A 16,437-nucleotide genomic window follows, 5' to 3' on the forward strand; every position below is an offset into this window, starting at 1 on the left:
TACATGACGTCTTGAGGAAAAACTTGCTAATTAAAGATGGCACAGGGAAATCCCTAAAAAGATTCAAATCCGTGAATAAAATACTGAAATTAACTTCTTCATGGCAAAAGATATATGGTCCCATTTAAAAAATGGGAATAATGCCAGTTTGTATGAAAACAGTCAAGGTATTTACCACTTTCCTGGTAATCATACCCACCGTGTGACAGTAAGGAACCAAACAGGAAGTTCAGAATTTCTTCTTATGGGATTTTCAGAGTCACCTGAACTGCAGCCCCTCATATTTGGGCTTTTTCTCTCCATGTACCTGATCACTATGTTTGGAAACCTGCTCATCATCCTGGCCGTCAGCTCAGATCCCCACCTGCACACCCCCATGTACTTCTTCCTCTCCAACCTGTCCTTTGTAGACGTCTGCTTCACCTCCACCACCATCCCAAAGATGCTAAAGAACATTTGGGCACAGAGTAAAGTTATAACCTATGAAGGCTGCATTATCCAGATGCAGTTTTTTGCACTCTTTATAGGATTGGACGTCTTCCTCCTGACTGTGATGGCCTATGACCGCTTTGTGGCCATCTGCCACCCCCTGCACTACACAGTCATCATGAACCCCCGGATCTGTGGACTGATGGTGCTGGTGTCCTGGATCATCAGTGTCCTGAATTCCTTGTTAGAAAGCTTAATGATGTTGAGACTGTCCTTCTGTACAGTCTTAGAAATTCCCCATTTTTTCTGTGAACTCAATCAGATGATCCAACTTGCCTGTTCTGACACCTTTCTCAATAATTTGGAGATGTATTTTAAAGCTGTGTTCCTGGCTGGTGGTTCCCTTATATGTATCATTTACTCTTACTCTAAGATAGTTTCCTCCATACATAGAATCTCATCTGCTCAGGGGAAGTTTAAAGCATTTTCCAGCTGTGCATCACACCTTTTAGTTGTCTCAATATTTTATTGTACAGGCTTAGGTGTTTACCTTAGTTTGGCTGGTACTCGCAGCTCACACTCAAGTGCAACAGCCTCGGTGATGTACACTGTGGTCACACCCATGCTGAACCCCTTCATCTACAGTCTGAGGAATAAAGACTTAAAGAAGGGTCTGAAAAAACTCTTTGGAAAGGTAATTTTAAAAAGTCCTATTGTCATAGATCTTAAGAAGTACTTGTAGTAGCAGAGCTCAGACATTGAGCCCAGTATTGCCATTGTTTGGTCAGATTGTGGAAATAGAAGATGCCTCCTCTATTTTTCTTGAAAATTTTATTTTGATTTCAACTTTATACAATTCATGTAACTCACTTTTATGCTTTGTGATGTCTGATATCCTATATTTCTCCCTGTTAAGTTTCCTATTCTCCCATATTTCCAGTTTTGGATATAAAACATTGGAAATTCCCATTTATATCAAGGGACTACATGATCTCTTAGGAATAATTTCTCCTCAGATGAAATAGTAAGGCTAGAGTGAGCATTGTTTTGTTTTGCTTGACTAAGAGAAGAGTTATGAATTATTCAACCCCTACAGGGGAAGATCCCTACTTTTGGCATCCACTATTAATAAGTTTATAAAAGAGGAAAACTGAGAATGTAGTTTTAATGTTTCTCAACATCATTCTGTGCATATCCCTTTCTTAGTTACTCTTCTTGATCATATAAATTTTAAATTTCTGGTTGTTATCACTGGTCATAGGATATTTTGCTACTCATTAGGATCTTGCCTTGATATAAGCTGGTGTCCACTGTGTCTTCCATCATTACTGGCAAATACTGATAATATATTACGTTCCCAAGTGAAATCTACACTGAAAAACAAATTTGAGAAAATAGACTGATACAATATGACCTTAGACTTCACTTTATGTAAGACAAACCAAAATATGAAATCATGCATTTATTACTATGCAAAATCTATATTTTTCAGGTGATTCTTAGATTCATTAAAATATGGACTATGAGTATCTGTTTGAAAGGTACATTCTTTAAGTTGAAGGACTGGTGGGATATATATATATATTTTTAATTATTTTTTATTCCTGATTAGAAATCTCTAGTGCTTTCAGTAATTATTATTCTTTCCATTTCTCTTAATAACCTAGCTCCATCTATTCATAATTCTGTCAGACCTCTATGGGGGCAGAGAATGAACAGTATCAATAATGTCCATTAAGTATTATCCTCATTATTAAAGGATGACACATAGAAAACTCAGATTCTCTTCAGGTATGTGATTGTGCAAATATCCATGTCCTTCCAACCTCTCCATGGGGCATCAAAGGGACCTCACTGGAGTCCCTTTTTCATAGAGCTATATGAAACAAACTTGCACAACTGAGTGATTATGAATGTTATCTTCAACTATCAGAACAAGGTCCTGAATACATAGAATCAGTTTATTATTAATGCTCTCAGTTTCATCCAGTTTGATTATTTCATTAGTTAGTTATTGCTGCATACAAACTTGCCTAAAAGTAAAATTGTTTAATATAGTATCTCTCTTTTCAAATGAGATGGAACAGTGTGAAGTTGTTCTGATCTCTGCAGGGCTTCTCATGAGTCTGTAGTTGGCCATGAATCTCTGCCTTGTATTTCAAAGGCTCGTCCACGATGTTGTGTGTAGTTGTACTGCTCTTCTGACTTGAAGAATTTGTCACTGAACGACTCATATGTGGAGGTTAAGCTTCTAATCTGCAAGGGGAAATAAATTTATTAAGTGTGAATTACCTTAATTTTACTATCTTTATACACACATATGAGACCTTAATTTCTGCCTGTTAGAAAAGATATCTCCCATCCCAGTCAGCTGTGACTCAGCTATATTTGCTCCAGATTCTACCTTGGCATGGACATTACATTTTTAAAATTCTAATAAATTTGTTAAAGCAAATATACAAGCAGTAAACTGTACTCATTTAAAGTGTACCAGTTGAAGAATTTAGAAAGTCATTTAACAGTTTAGAGTATGTACTGCCTGCTTCCATTTTTATACAACTTGAGAAGGTATATGATAATTTTACTGTTTTGTTATGTATTTTTTAGAAATGTAATTCCCCAGCCCCCCTTTCCTTACTTCCAAAGGTAATATGAAAAAATTCAGCATAATTTGTGAAGAAGGATGCTGTGAGAAAATCTGAAACTATAAAAGTGCTTGTGTAGTCAAAAGAACACATTCAAAATTATGAAGTATGTACACGTGTATGTTATTTATGTATTTATTCTCTCAAGCACGCTTGTTAGGGATAATTAATTAGTTTAGAAATATCACTAGAGCGTTAAAGATAGAGAGGGGATTTTAAGGGAGTTTTGGAAATATTGTAAGATTATGACCACTCAAGAAAAGATTTTAATAACCAAACAACAATATCCATATGTAGTTAAAGAATAAGACAACGGGTTTAGGATCTACATATTGTTACAGAAAGTCAAGAAGATAATGGTCCTTTAAGAGGAGCATTTCTGCATAAGCCAAGACAGGAGTATAGGTGGAAAGGGAAAGAAATAAGGTGAAAGGAGACATTATAATGAAACTTGAAGTTAACAACCATATTTTAGTATATGTCATCACTCTTTTGCTAATATATTATTTCAACAGCACCTGGACAGTACTGGTTAGAAACCTATAGAAACATATAGGGTCAAATGAGGCAGGACATAGATGGGCTTTAGGTTAAATATTTAGAGCTGGCCTCCTGTTTGCATTTCCTGAGACAAGAGATAGGTGGGCTCCAGTTTAAGGCATTTACAATCAGCCTCTTGTTTGACCTCTGAAATGGAAGTAACAACAGAAACAAGGTAAATAGGGTAAATAGCCAGTCTTCACCTCTTGTAAACACCTTAATGTATAGACATGGCAAGGACAAAGCAAAGGATTAAGGGATCTCCACTTCCCCCTCCCCCTCTCCTCACCCCCGCTTTTAGGAGAAGGGAGACCATGCACATGCTCAGAAAGTTTATTTGGGGGTCAAAACTCAGGGGATAACACCAGGCCATTAAGAGTCTTACTCCTCCCAGAAGCCTTCACTTTGAGATCCATCTTGGCTGAGGGATGCGGGTACACCCAAGGGAGAGTCCCAGGGTAGGTCAGGTATGGAAAAAGAAGCCAAATAATTGGCTGAAGGTAAACGATGACCAGAAAGAACTGACCCATATAAATCACTTAACCACCACTTTACTGTGCCCCTCCTCACTGGGGGGGCCCCACCCCCTTTTTCTCCAGCTGTGCATCTCTGCCTTGCTTCTGTCTTAATTATAAAAGCATTTTTCTAGGTGCTCCTCCACTTGTTGTTGAGCTATGTCTCTAATTATAAACTTGTACCTGTATTTACAGGTGAAGTACTAGAGGTCAGAACCCATTTATTGAGCTGAATACAAGATGTCTAGGAAATCTGGGATCCATGTGAACACCCAGGAAGAAGGTCTTGCCTTCCTAGATTACTTTCTAGGGGCACCTTCATTCCTTGTCTCATGGTCCGTCCTCATCTTCAAAGCCAGCCGTGGAGCATCCTCAAATCTGACTCCAGTTTTTTTTTTCCTCTTTCCTCCACATTCAGAAGTCCATTGTAATGACTTTATACAAACCCGGGTAATTCATGGGGCTTCCCAAGTGGCTCAGTGGTAAAGAATCAACCTGCCAATGCAGGAGTTGCAGGTTCAATCCCCATGTCGGGAAGATCCCCTGGTGGAGGAAATGGCAATCCACTCCAGTATTCTTCCCTGGAAAATCCCATGGACAGAGGAGCTCAGTGGGCTACCATCCATTGGGTGGCAAAGTCAGACATGATGGAGCACACACACCTTTCTGTTGGTCAGCAATTTGGCATGTAACTCCCTTCAGGGTCTCTGTTCAGTCAAAGGCCTATTACAGCTTCTGAAACCTGAACAAGACTACTTCTATTAACTTCTGCAACAATTTGCCTTTATGTATGTATATTAAAAGTTCTTAGGATTAAGATGTAGACATATTTTTGAGACATTTATTCTGCCTATTATTACAAAATATTTTCTTGATGTATGTGATTTGATACAATTCAAGAGCAAACTGGGAGATAGTGAAGGACAGGGAATCCTGGCATGCTGCAGCTCATGGGGAGGCAAAGAGTTGGACATGACTTAGGGACCGAATAAAGAACAAGAATCCTTATATGAAGAATCAAAAACAGATTTTATTACAACCTCTGCAGGGAGTAAAACCTTTTGCTTTCAAAATTACATACAAAAGTGGATTTTCTCTTGGTACAGAACACCTAAGCTTACCTATGACTTAATCACAGTTATAGCCTTGTTACTCAAAGTGTGACCCACAGACCAGGACCTGCAGCATCACACCTCCTGGTAGCTGTTAGAAATGCCGGGCCCTTGGGCCCACTGAACACTTAGCTGGAATTTATAGTTGAATTAGAATCCTCAGTGACTTGTATGCACAATATACTTGGAGCTGTGTATGTGTGTTCAGTCGCTCAGTCGTGTTCGACTCTTTGAGACTTCATGGACTGTAGCCCTCCAGATTCCTCTGTCCAGATTTCCCAGGCAAGAATTCTAGAGTGGGTTACCATTTCCTTCTCCAAGGGATCTTCCTGATTTGGATCGAATCCGCATCCCCTGCATTGATAGACAGATTCTTAATCATTGAGCTGCCTGGGAAGCTAGAAACTTGGAGCAGTGCTGGTTTAAAGTGTGTTTATCACCTTCTAGCTGTTAACAGTTTTGCAGGACAATTATCTGTGTTGAGTCCTGTCCTGGGTATTGTGGGTGTTTAGCAGCATCTTCTTTGACATTGCCACATATCTCCAGGATCAAAACCCAGTTCTCTGACTCGGAACCATGAACCAGAGTTTGAGAACTGGAAACCTCCTGATAAAATTCCAGTCAAGATTCCATCCCAAAACAGGTTTGTAATTTTTAGCAGAATGTGAAATTCCTCTGAACCTCATTCCTGAAATGGAAGATGGAGTTATAGTAGTACTACCTCACAGAAGAAGCTTCTCTAAAAATTAAATCTGATAATTTCTGTAATCCTTTGAGGTAGATTATGGTGTTTGGCAGTATCTAAATATATCTCACAACTTATAAACCTTTTTAAATCAAGGGCTAATTGATAGCTCTTAACTTCAGATGTAATATGGAATTCCTAAAGGTTTTAGCAAAAGTGTCAGGAAGCCATGGAGTGCACTGCCCAATGTTTTACCTTAAAGGAACACACTTGTCCCTCTCAGAAAGGGAGAAAAAGCTTTTCTAAGGATTTCATGAGCTATCCCCACTATAGATCAATGCTTTATTGAACCAAGTGACCTAGTCAAGAGAGTTACCTGAGTCTCATAGGCTGGAGAAAACTTACACTCAGGATTGGGATAAAGTGCTGGGAGATTAGGCAGCTGGGTGGCAAAAGAGTTAATAGAGAAATAATACAAATTTAGTTCTTCTGGCTTTATTACCTGGTCTCCTGAGAACAGAGAATCAATAGGGAAAAACATCCTTTCTGTCCAGACCAACTCCATCAGGAATTTCATGTGCTTACAGGTCATTGTATTAATAACAAGAGGGGAATATACGTAATGAGAACTGTGAATATCTCCTCTGCTGTATCCCTGAACTTGTACAACCTGGGCATAGATGAGACAAGTTGTTGCTTTTAGAGTCCTAAGTCTGGTGAAGGACCAATGTATGGCCCTTTCCTGCTGACTTGTCTGGGGACAGAGCTTCAGTCTCCATCACCAACCATCCAGGAAGGGTTTCAGACTTCCACACGAGGTCCTTCCTCTCAGTGTTCCCATGCAGGTGAGTTCAAAATCCCAAAAGACACCGCAGAAGAATGACAAATAGAATGAAATCCAAGAATGTTTATCTGAGAAAATGTTTACCTCAGTGTATCCCAGAGACCACTGTGGTTGCTTTCTTGCTTGATTAAAATATCAATGTATTTTAATGGTGCTAAAAACAGTAGTGACTGTAGAACTCAGGAAGACGATGCTCTGTGATGTCAATTAAATGCTAGGAATGGGAGCCCCATTAGAAAATGGGGGAGAAACAGAAATTCCTTCCAGTAAGAGTAGAACATACGTCTAAATATCTCAATTACCTGGAACAGAGAGATACGGTATTAGTTGGAGAGCTATAAAATGAAGTGAAAGCATTTCTTTTTAACTTTTAAAATGGAGCATATTTCCATAATGTTTCTGTAATGATGAGAACATTTCATATCAAGAAGTGCTTGCAAATATATCTTTGCAAAAGCAGGTGCTAGAGACATTTTTTGACATTTTTTCACATTATTTTCTGTGAAAAAAAAAAAGAAAAAATTAAGATGTGTAAAGGGGGATACAGATGTGCTTACCTTGAAACTATCTCATTATCTGAGAGGATGAATATGTATGTGGATTTATTAGTCATTCACTTTTTCTATCTCAAATTATCTGTGTGAATTTTTTGCTTTAATATAGGCAGATGGGAGAAATTTTCTGTTGTTACTTCCAAGTTTTCAAACAGTGGATTGTTTTTTTTTTCTGTTATTTATTTATTTATTTTTTACCACCATAGACTGGCTATTTGCTATTTAGCTCTTTTATGTGTGTATAGGAGCTGGACAGGGAAGTCTGGCATGCTGCAGTCTATGGGGTCGCAAAGAGTCAGACACAACTGAGCGACTGAACGGAACTGAACTGAAGGGGGCTTCCCAGGTGGTGCTAATGGTAAAGAACATGCCTGCCATTGCAGGAGACATAAGAGATGCTGGTTTGATCCCTGGATTGGGAAGATCCCCTGGAGGAGGGCATGGCAATCCACTCCAGTACTCTTGCCTGGAGAATCCCTTGAACAGAGGAGCCTGGCGGGCTACTGTCCCATGGGGTCACAAAGAGTCAGACACAACTCAAGCGACTTAGCACACGTGCATGCCTGTACATGTATGAATAGATGTATTTGAGAGAAATTGTGAGTGTATATAGTTTTCATGTGACCAATATATCAATCAAGCGTATGCACTCCCTCCATTGCTTTTCCATTTTTTAAATTTTTCTGAAAGAATTGAGTTCTCAGGTTAGAATTCTTCACTTGTAAATTCTTGTTTTAACAAAAATGGCAATGAAGTAGCTATATCTTTAGTGCTAATAAATCATCCTATTTAATTTCTCCAAGTCTTTATATTGCTGTTTTCCTTTGCTTTCTTTTGTTTTGCTTTCCATTGTGTGTGTGTGTGTGATTAGATCTGTTTCTGAAAGTTGCATCAAACCTGGCCTTCAAGTGGAAAGCATGCTTCATTACCATTTAATTAAAGATCACTTGCGTCTTTCTAAAGCAAATAGAAATCCACACATATTCATATAAGAGGAAATAACTCAGGTAATGCATTCTCACTGCATTTTAAAATTCATCACAGCACTGTTTATAATAGCCAGGACATGGAAACAACCTAGATGTCCATCAGCAGATGAATGGATAAGAAAGCTGTGGTACATATACACAATGGAGTATTACTCAGCCATTAAAAAGAATACATTTGAATCAGTTCTAATGAGATGGATGAAACTGGAGCCGATTATACAGAGTGAAGTAAGCCAGAAAGAAAAACACCAATACAGTATACTAACACATATATATGGAATTTAGAAAGATGGCAATGATGACCCTGTATGCGAGACAGCAAAAGAGACACAGATGTGTAGAGCGGACTTTTGGACTCAGAGGGAGAGGGAGAGGGTGGGATGATTTGGGAGAATGACATTGAAACATGTATACTATCATGTAAAAAATGAATCGCCAGTCTATGTTTGATGCAGGATACAGGATGCTTGGGGCTGGTGCACGGGGCTGATCCAGAGAGATGATATGGGGTGGGAGGTGGGAGGGGGGTTCATGTTTGGGAACTCATGTACACCTGTGGTGGATTCATGTCAATGTATGGCAAAACCAACACAGTATTGTAAAGTAAAATAAAGTAAAAATAAAAATTAAAAAAAAATTCATTCTGTTATTTTCTTTTTCTCCCAAGTCTTGGCAATTTAATTTTGTATTGGTGACCCATGTTGATGTTGTTAAATCATTACTATTTCATATTTCTATATAATTTTCTTTAGATTTTAACCCAGTTTTGTTACATACAGTTGTTTTGAAACCACTTGACTTAGACTAATTTCATTCTCACTGACATTTATCACATAAATTCTTAATTTATTGTAAAACTTTTCTTTGTATACTGTCTACATATACATGCCAATACACTTTTCTACAGATGCATGAATAGGATCTTTTGCACATTAAAATTGCTTCTCATGTTTTAGTGCAATCATTTCCCCTATCTTTTTTCCTTCTTAATAATTTCTCATAGACAACTCCAATTACTATAATGATTTATTATTTATATGACTGTATCATGGGCTTCCCAGGTGGTTCAGTGGGCAAAGAATCTTCCTGTAATGCATGAGTCACAGGAGACACAGGAAATGTGAGTTCGGTCCCTGGGTTGGGCAGATCTCCTGGATGAGGGCATAGAATCCACTCCAGTATTCTTGCCTGGAGAATCCCGTGGACAGAGGAACCTGGTGGGTTACAGTCCACAGGGTCGCAAAGAGTCGGACACAAAGAGCGTGCACACACATATGCATAACCTGTCACCGTGTGCGTGTACTACTCTCCTTTTGATGGTCCTTCATATCCTTTAAAATTAAACTGCTAGTATATCAATGATACAGAAATATAAGATAGTGAAAGTCAAACTCTAGCTGTAACTGTGGTTGTCACACATGGAGGGCTCAGAAGAGGTTAGAAATATTGCAAAACACCCTACAACACACAGGACAGATCCCTCCACAACGATCTGGATCCGAGTGTCAATTGCACCAGCGCTGGAGAACCCTGAGTTAAAGTGTATCCGTATTTTGAATGGTTAGAGATGTCTTCATATTTTCCCCTAAAATACTGTCATTTTTGCCAGAAGAGTCACAGAGCACTCCTTTGCTACTATTCGAAAGTTCTTTGCTCAAGTTTTTCCCAAGATGATGGTATGTAAGAGCTTCTTTGTTGTCTTCTTAAACTATATACTGAGTTAGAGCAAATTTATATATTTAATATATATAAATATATTATACAAAACATATTCAATATTATGTAATATATATAATCAAAATGGTGACCAAATATATATATTTGATTTGCCTATTACTGTTATATACTCATATTATATGCCCATTTTCTTGCACTAAACAGACTCTCAAGTAATTTTTACAAATTATTTTTTCAAATGATGTTTTATAATTAGCTTTGCTTTAAATAACAGTGGATACACAGGACATTACAGAAAAATTCAGAAATGTCCCATGAGCTCGTCACTCAGTTTCTCCCAATATCTTAAATACCACAATATCAAAACCAGGAATTGACATTGGTACCATCCACAGATGCTCTCACATCTTAGATATTTCAGACAGTAAAATTTCTCCAGTTTTATGTGTGTGTGTGACTTCTGAGGCATATTTTTGGCCATAACTTTTATTTTTATTTAGTTGTAAATCTTTATTGTCTCACTTCTGAGCGTTTTGGCTTATTTATGATGCTTTTATACACTCAGATTTTATATGTAGATTTTAAGATATTAATCTAAAATGCTTTGGTTACTTTTACACAGGGGATATAATTGCTTTAATATTTTATTAATATTAGTTGTTGGGGGGGGCAAAACTTCGTTTTTTGCTAGATAGCTATGCCAGCTATTACCAACAATTCTATCCTTCCAAACAAATTTAAATAAATGTTCATGTATATTAAATGTTGATATAAAATGAGAAATAAGTCCTGATTCATTCAACAAAAATAAATGAGCATTTGCTACTTGACAAACATTCTATAAAGATTACATAGTATATTATTTTACCTATAGGTCATTTTCAGTTTAATTAATTCTTACTGATATCATAAATTATTTCTTGCTCATATAGTTTTCAATACTTCATTTAATTTCATTTACTAGACAGTTTTTGTGGAGAAGGAAATGGCAACCCACTCCAGTTTTCTTGCCTTGAGAGTCCTGTGGATGGAGGAGCCTTGTGGGCTGCCGTCTATGGGGTCGCACAGAGTCAGACACAACTGAAGCGACAACATGCATGTATGTATTGGAGAAGGAAATGGCAACCCACTTAGTGTTCTTGCCTAGAGAATCCCAGGGACAGAGGAGCTTGGTGGGCTGCTGTCTCTAGGGTCTCACAGAGTCGGGCATGACTGAAGCGACTTAGCGGCAGCAGCAGACTTGTTTTGTAATTATACTATTTAACTTGGTTTTATTATTTCCTTACTTTTTATTTTTCCCAGTTTATTTTTGTGAAAGTGTTAGTCATGTGACCCTATGAACTGTAGCCCACCAGCCTCCTCTGTCCACGGAATTCTCCAAGGAAGATACTAGAGTGGGCTGCCATTTCTTCCTCCAGGGGGTCCTCCCAACCCAGAGATTGAACCTGGGTCTCCTGCACTGCCGGCAGATTGTTTACTGTCTGAGGCATTGCATATATTCACATACTTGGTTAACAAACAGGTGAAGTCTCTGCCTGGGGCATCTAGAATCATGACTGAGAAGACAGAATACAATGAAAGACATGTATGCATAATGCAATGTCCTCAGATAACTAATATGAAGAAAGTAATTCAGTGACAAGATAGGAATTGTCACAGCGTTTGCAGGTTTATATGTGCGGACTGTGGACTTTGTTGATGCTGGGACAAAGATCAGACTTAGGACAAAGGATGTCTTTAGAACTAATCAAAAAAGCAATCAAAACACAAGAAAAGAAAAGTAAAGATGCCACATATAAAAATGGACATAGAGACTTGCCACGTATGCAATGTAAATCTGGTTAGTCAAATAAATAGGAAACGGGCACAGGAAAAACAATTTTGCTAGCTGATATGTTAAATGCTCAATATTCAGTTACCTTCATTTTACTCTATAAATATCCTTGTGTAAAGTATTGGTTTATTGGTTCTGGCATTTTATCTCATGGGCTGTAACATCTCTAATTGTCTCACACCATAAAGATATAGTGATCTTTTCTTTAGAATGAATTTTATTTGCTTTTTCATTATTTTCCATGGCCATGGATGAAATATAACAACACATGAAACGTCACCACAACCAAAGAGGCTTTTCCTCACCAAAGTCTCAGGTGAGCTTATGTACCATCTCCCCCTCTCCCCATATATATAGGGAATATATATAAATTCCTGCTGGCTCGTGCTCAGTCATAGCCAATTCCTTGCAACTGCATGGACTGTAACCCACCAGGCTCCTCTGTCCATGGGATTTTTCAGGCAAGAATACGAAACTGGGTGGGCATGCCCTCCTCCAGGGGATCTTCCCAACTCAGGGATGGAAACTGTGTCTCCAGTGACTCTTCCATTGGCAGGTCGATTCTTTACCACTAGCCATCTGGGAATCCATATATATAAAAAATCCAGGTTTTGAAATTTTGAGAAAAGATACAGATATCTAGGTAAATAATACAGAGACATATATGTTCACTGAACGTATCTTTATGTGCCTTTACTACAAGAATAAAATGACTACCAAAACTGAGCACCAAGTTCGTTGGTACCTGGGAAATCTGCTGCTGTGCTCAGTCTTGTCTGATTCATTGGATTTCCCAGGCAAGAAAACGGAAGTGGGTTGCCATTTCCTACTCTAGGGGATCTTTCCAACCCAGGTATTGAACCCATGTCTCTTGCATCACCTGCATTGGAGGCAGATTCTTTATCACTGTGCTACCTGGGAAGCCACCTGGGAAATGTACAAACTGGAATTTCTGGATGCCATTTCTACATAATCTGATCTAACCACCTTGAGCACCATCAACCTTAACTTCATCAGGGTAGTCAAGGGTGAAAACAACATGGAAGTAACAGCCTAGGAAACCAGGGTCTCACTGTAGATCTTTGTTTTCTTGCCTTGTGAAGTGTGAGAATCTTCAGAGAAGTGGTACCGAGCTCACATATTCAAGGTGACTCTCATACACAGAGGCCAGAATTCGATCAACAGAAGGGATCCATTTAAACATTTCTGCAACAATTTCATAAAGTGCTAGAGGAACATAGTGGGGGTTTGAAGTTTCAGCAGCAGCAGGGAGCCCACCTTATTCCTCAGCCTCCTCTGGCACCATCTCTCCTCACTCTCCCTCTTACTCTTACTCCCTATCCCTCATTACTCCTCTCCCACATAGGTGTCTTTTTTAAAAACTAGAACGTCTTAGACAGGTGCCTTCCCCAAAGCCTTTGTATTGGCTACTCTCTTCCAGGTACAACGTTCTCCTTGTGCCTGGCATGTTCATGGCTCCTGCTCGCTCTTCTTTGAGGTCTCTGTTCAAATGATAACTATTTTTTGCATGTCTTTCCTTAAATAATAGGAGCCCTTCATAAGTCTTTCCCTTATATGTGCTTTCAAATTTCTACATAGAATATTTCACCATCTCCCAAGTCATATATATCCTAGAGGAGGAAATGGTCTGAGTATTCTGGCCTGAGAAACCCCATGGATATATGGATAGAGGAGCCTGGCAAGCTACAGTACATGAGGTTCCAAAGAGTCAGAATTGACCGAGGCCCACCCCCCCAACTGCCACCTCCCTGCCGCACACACACACATCTCATTATGTATTTTCTCCATGGACAGATTTTAAAAGTTTTCATATTTCAGCACCCTATGCACATTGCCTAGATAGCACCTGAGATATAGTTGCACTCAATATATAGTGTCCAAAAGAATGAAGAAATTTCTCATTAAATATGTGGATTACATGACATCTTGGGGAAAATGCTAAAACTGGAACACATTTGCAAGTTAGAAATGACAGAGGAAATTTCCTAAAGAGGATCAAGTTCTTGCAAAATGTTGAAATTAATTAAGAAATATAATTAAGCAAAATACAGATAGTATTTTTTCAACACCGTAATGGGCCTTTTTGTAAAAATGAATCATATTGTCATGTTTCTTTACAGTCAACATCAACAAATGGCACCAAGCAACCTAACAAAGGTTTCAGAATTTCTTCTTCAGAGGGATTTTCAGAGGAATCAGCACTGCAGCCCCTCATATTTGGTCTTTTCCTTTCCATGTACCTGGTCACTGTGTTTGGAAACCTGCTCATCATCCTGGCCATCAGCTCAGACTCCCACCTCCACACCCCCATGTACTTCTTCCTCTCCAACCTGTCCTTTGTAGACATTTGCCTCACCTCCACCACCATCCCAAAGATGCTGTGGAACGTATGGAAAGAGAGCAAAGCCATCACCCATGAAGGCTGCATCACCCAGATGCACTTTTTCATACTGTTTGGAGGGTTGGATGACTTCCTCCTGACTGTGATGGCCTATGATCGGTTTGTGGCCATCTGCCACCCCTTGCACTACACAGTCATCACAAACCCCCAGCTCTGTGTAATTCTGGTTCTAGTTAGCTGGGTCATTAGTGTCCTGCATTCCTTGATACGGACCTTCATGGTATCAAGGCTCTCTTTTTGTAGAGATGTGTTAATCATCACTATTTCTGTGAACTCAAACAGTTGGTCCAACTTGCCAGTTCTGACAACGTCCTTAATGAAATTGTTATGTATTTTGCAGCTGGGCTACTGGGTGGTGGTCCCTTCCCAGGTATGTTTTACTCTTACTGTAAGATTGCTTCCTCCATACGTGGAATCTCATCAGCTCAGGGTAAATATAAAGCATTTTCTACATGTGTGTCTCACCTCTGTTGTCTCCTTGTTTTAAGGCTCATGCCTAGAAGTGTACCTTAGTTCTGCTGCTACTCACAGTGCCCATTCAAGTACAATCGCCTCAGTGATGTACACTGTGGTCACACCCATGCTGAACCTCTTCATCTACAGTCTGAGGAACAAAGACATAAGGAGGGCTCTGCAAACATTCTTCAGAAAGCAGCTCTAAAAAGGCCAATGGTTGTGGGCTAAAGAAGGGAACAGAATTTAAAGTTTCAAAGCCTCAGAGTCAGAAATTATAAATCTCTGATCAGAATCTTTGATCAGATTGTGGAAGATAATTTGCTCCTCTATTTCTTGGAATTCTCATATTTTGACTTTGCCTCCTTCATTGCAATTTATGTAACTCACATGATTAGGCTTAGTGATTTCTATTATATCCATTAGTTTTTCTCGATTTTCCACTCTCTCAAATTTAAGAAATGACAAGAAGCTCAGTCGCTAAGTTATGTCCAACTCCTTGTGACCCTTTGGACTGTAACAAACCATGCTCCTCTGTCCATGTGACTCTCCAGGAAAGAATACTGGAGTGGATTGCCATTTCCTCCTCTAAGGGATCTTCCTGACCTAGGGATTGAACCTGCGTCTCCTGTGCCTCCTGCTTTTGCAGGCAGATTCTTTACCACTGAGCCACCTGGGAAGCCCTGGGAAATTATTATAATTGCCTTAATTTCTGTTTCTTTTGATTGTTGTATTAGTATGCCATTGCTACATAACACTCTATCTTAAAAGCAAGTGATGTGGCATTGGTTTATTAAAATGGATGGTTTGGAATTGTGCTGATCTCTGCTGGGATCCTCCTGTGTATTTATTTACCTGAAAGTCAGCTGAGGAGGCTCTGTTGATCTTGGCTGAGCATTCTAATACACTGGGGAATCAGCTAGCTATGGTGGTGGTTTAGTCCCTAAGTCATGTCCGATTCTTGTGATCCCATGCACTATAGCCTGCCAGGCTCATCTGTCCATGGGATTTTCCAAGTGAGAATACTGGAGTGGGTTGCCATTTCCTTTTCAAGACCTACCCAGGTCTCCTGAATTGCAGGAAGGTTCTTTACCGACTGAGCTATGAGGGAAGCCCCCAGCTAGCTATAGGCTGATTTGTCATGTTCTTGGCTTGGACCGTGAAGCTCTGTTCCATAGCTCTTCTTGAACTTGGGTTAGCCCAGCTGGATTTATTTATGTTTCTGAGGCAGAGTTATTTGAGAATTCAGCAGAAATGCACTAAGTCCTCTCAAGGCACACCATTATTTTCACCAAATTCTATGGACTCAAGCAAATAAAAATCCTGTCTAGTCCAGATACAAAGGTGGAGAAAGAGACACCTCCTCCTAATGCAAGGTTCTACAGTGTCATATTTCAAAAGACATGGGTACAGAGAAAGCTTCACTTAGGGCCATCTCAACAAACCTGTCCAACACAGGTGTAATTTTAATTCAGTAATGTTTTATTTTTCTTCCATTTTCAAAGGATGAATGATCTTAGAAAACACCAATATATATGTGTCTTTGTTTTTTTTTTTTCCATTTATTTTTATTGATATATCATTTGTTGAGATAATATCATATAAGCTTCATGTATAAAAACTTTTTTTTTTTACTTCTGTATATGGGACAGAGCACTCACAAGCAAAACTTTAGTTTCTATTCTTCGTGATGAAGTCTATCCCCTTTAAGCAATTCACCCTACCTGTTAGATCTTGT

The 16,437-nt window shown here is 39.0% G+C and overlaps 1 protein-coding gene and 1 pseudogene across 1 annotated transcript; both read left to right on the forward strand.

The window, feature by feature from the left end:
* Window positions 1–301: 301 nt before the first annotated feature.
* Window positions 302–1,171, forward strand: LOC138085617 (olfactory receptor 7A17-like). The gene has a single exon (XM_068980087.1). It carries the CDS (start codon window positions 302–304, stop codon window positions 1,169–1,171), a length of 870 nt encoding a protein of 289 aa, XP_068836188.1.
* Window positions 1,172–14,079: 12,908 nt separating this feature from the next.
* Window positions 14,080–14,907, forward strand: LOC138085619 (olfactory receptor 7A10-like; annotated as a pseudogene).
* Window positions 14,908–16,437: the final 1,530 nt, after the last annotated feature.

The sequence above is a fragment of the Capricornis sumatraensis genome, chromosome 9, assembly GCF_032405125.1.
Source record: "Capricornis sumatraensis isolate serow.1 chromosome 9, serow.2, whole genome shotgun sequence".
NCBI lineage: Eukaryota > Metazoa > Chordata > Mammalia > Artiodactyla > Bovidae > Capricornis > Capricornis sumatraensis.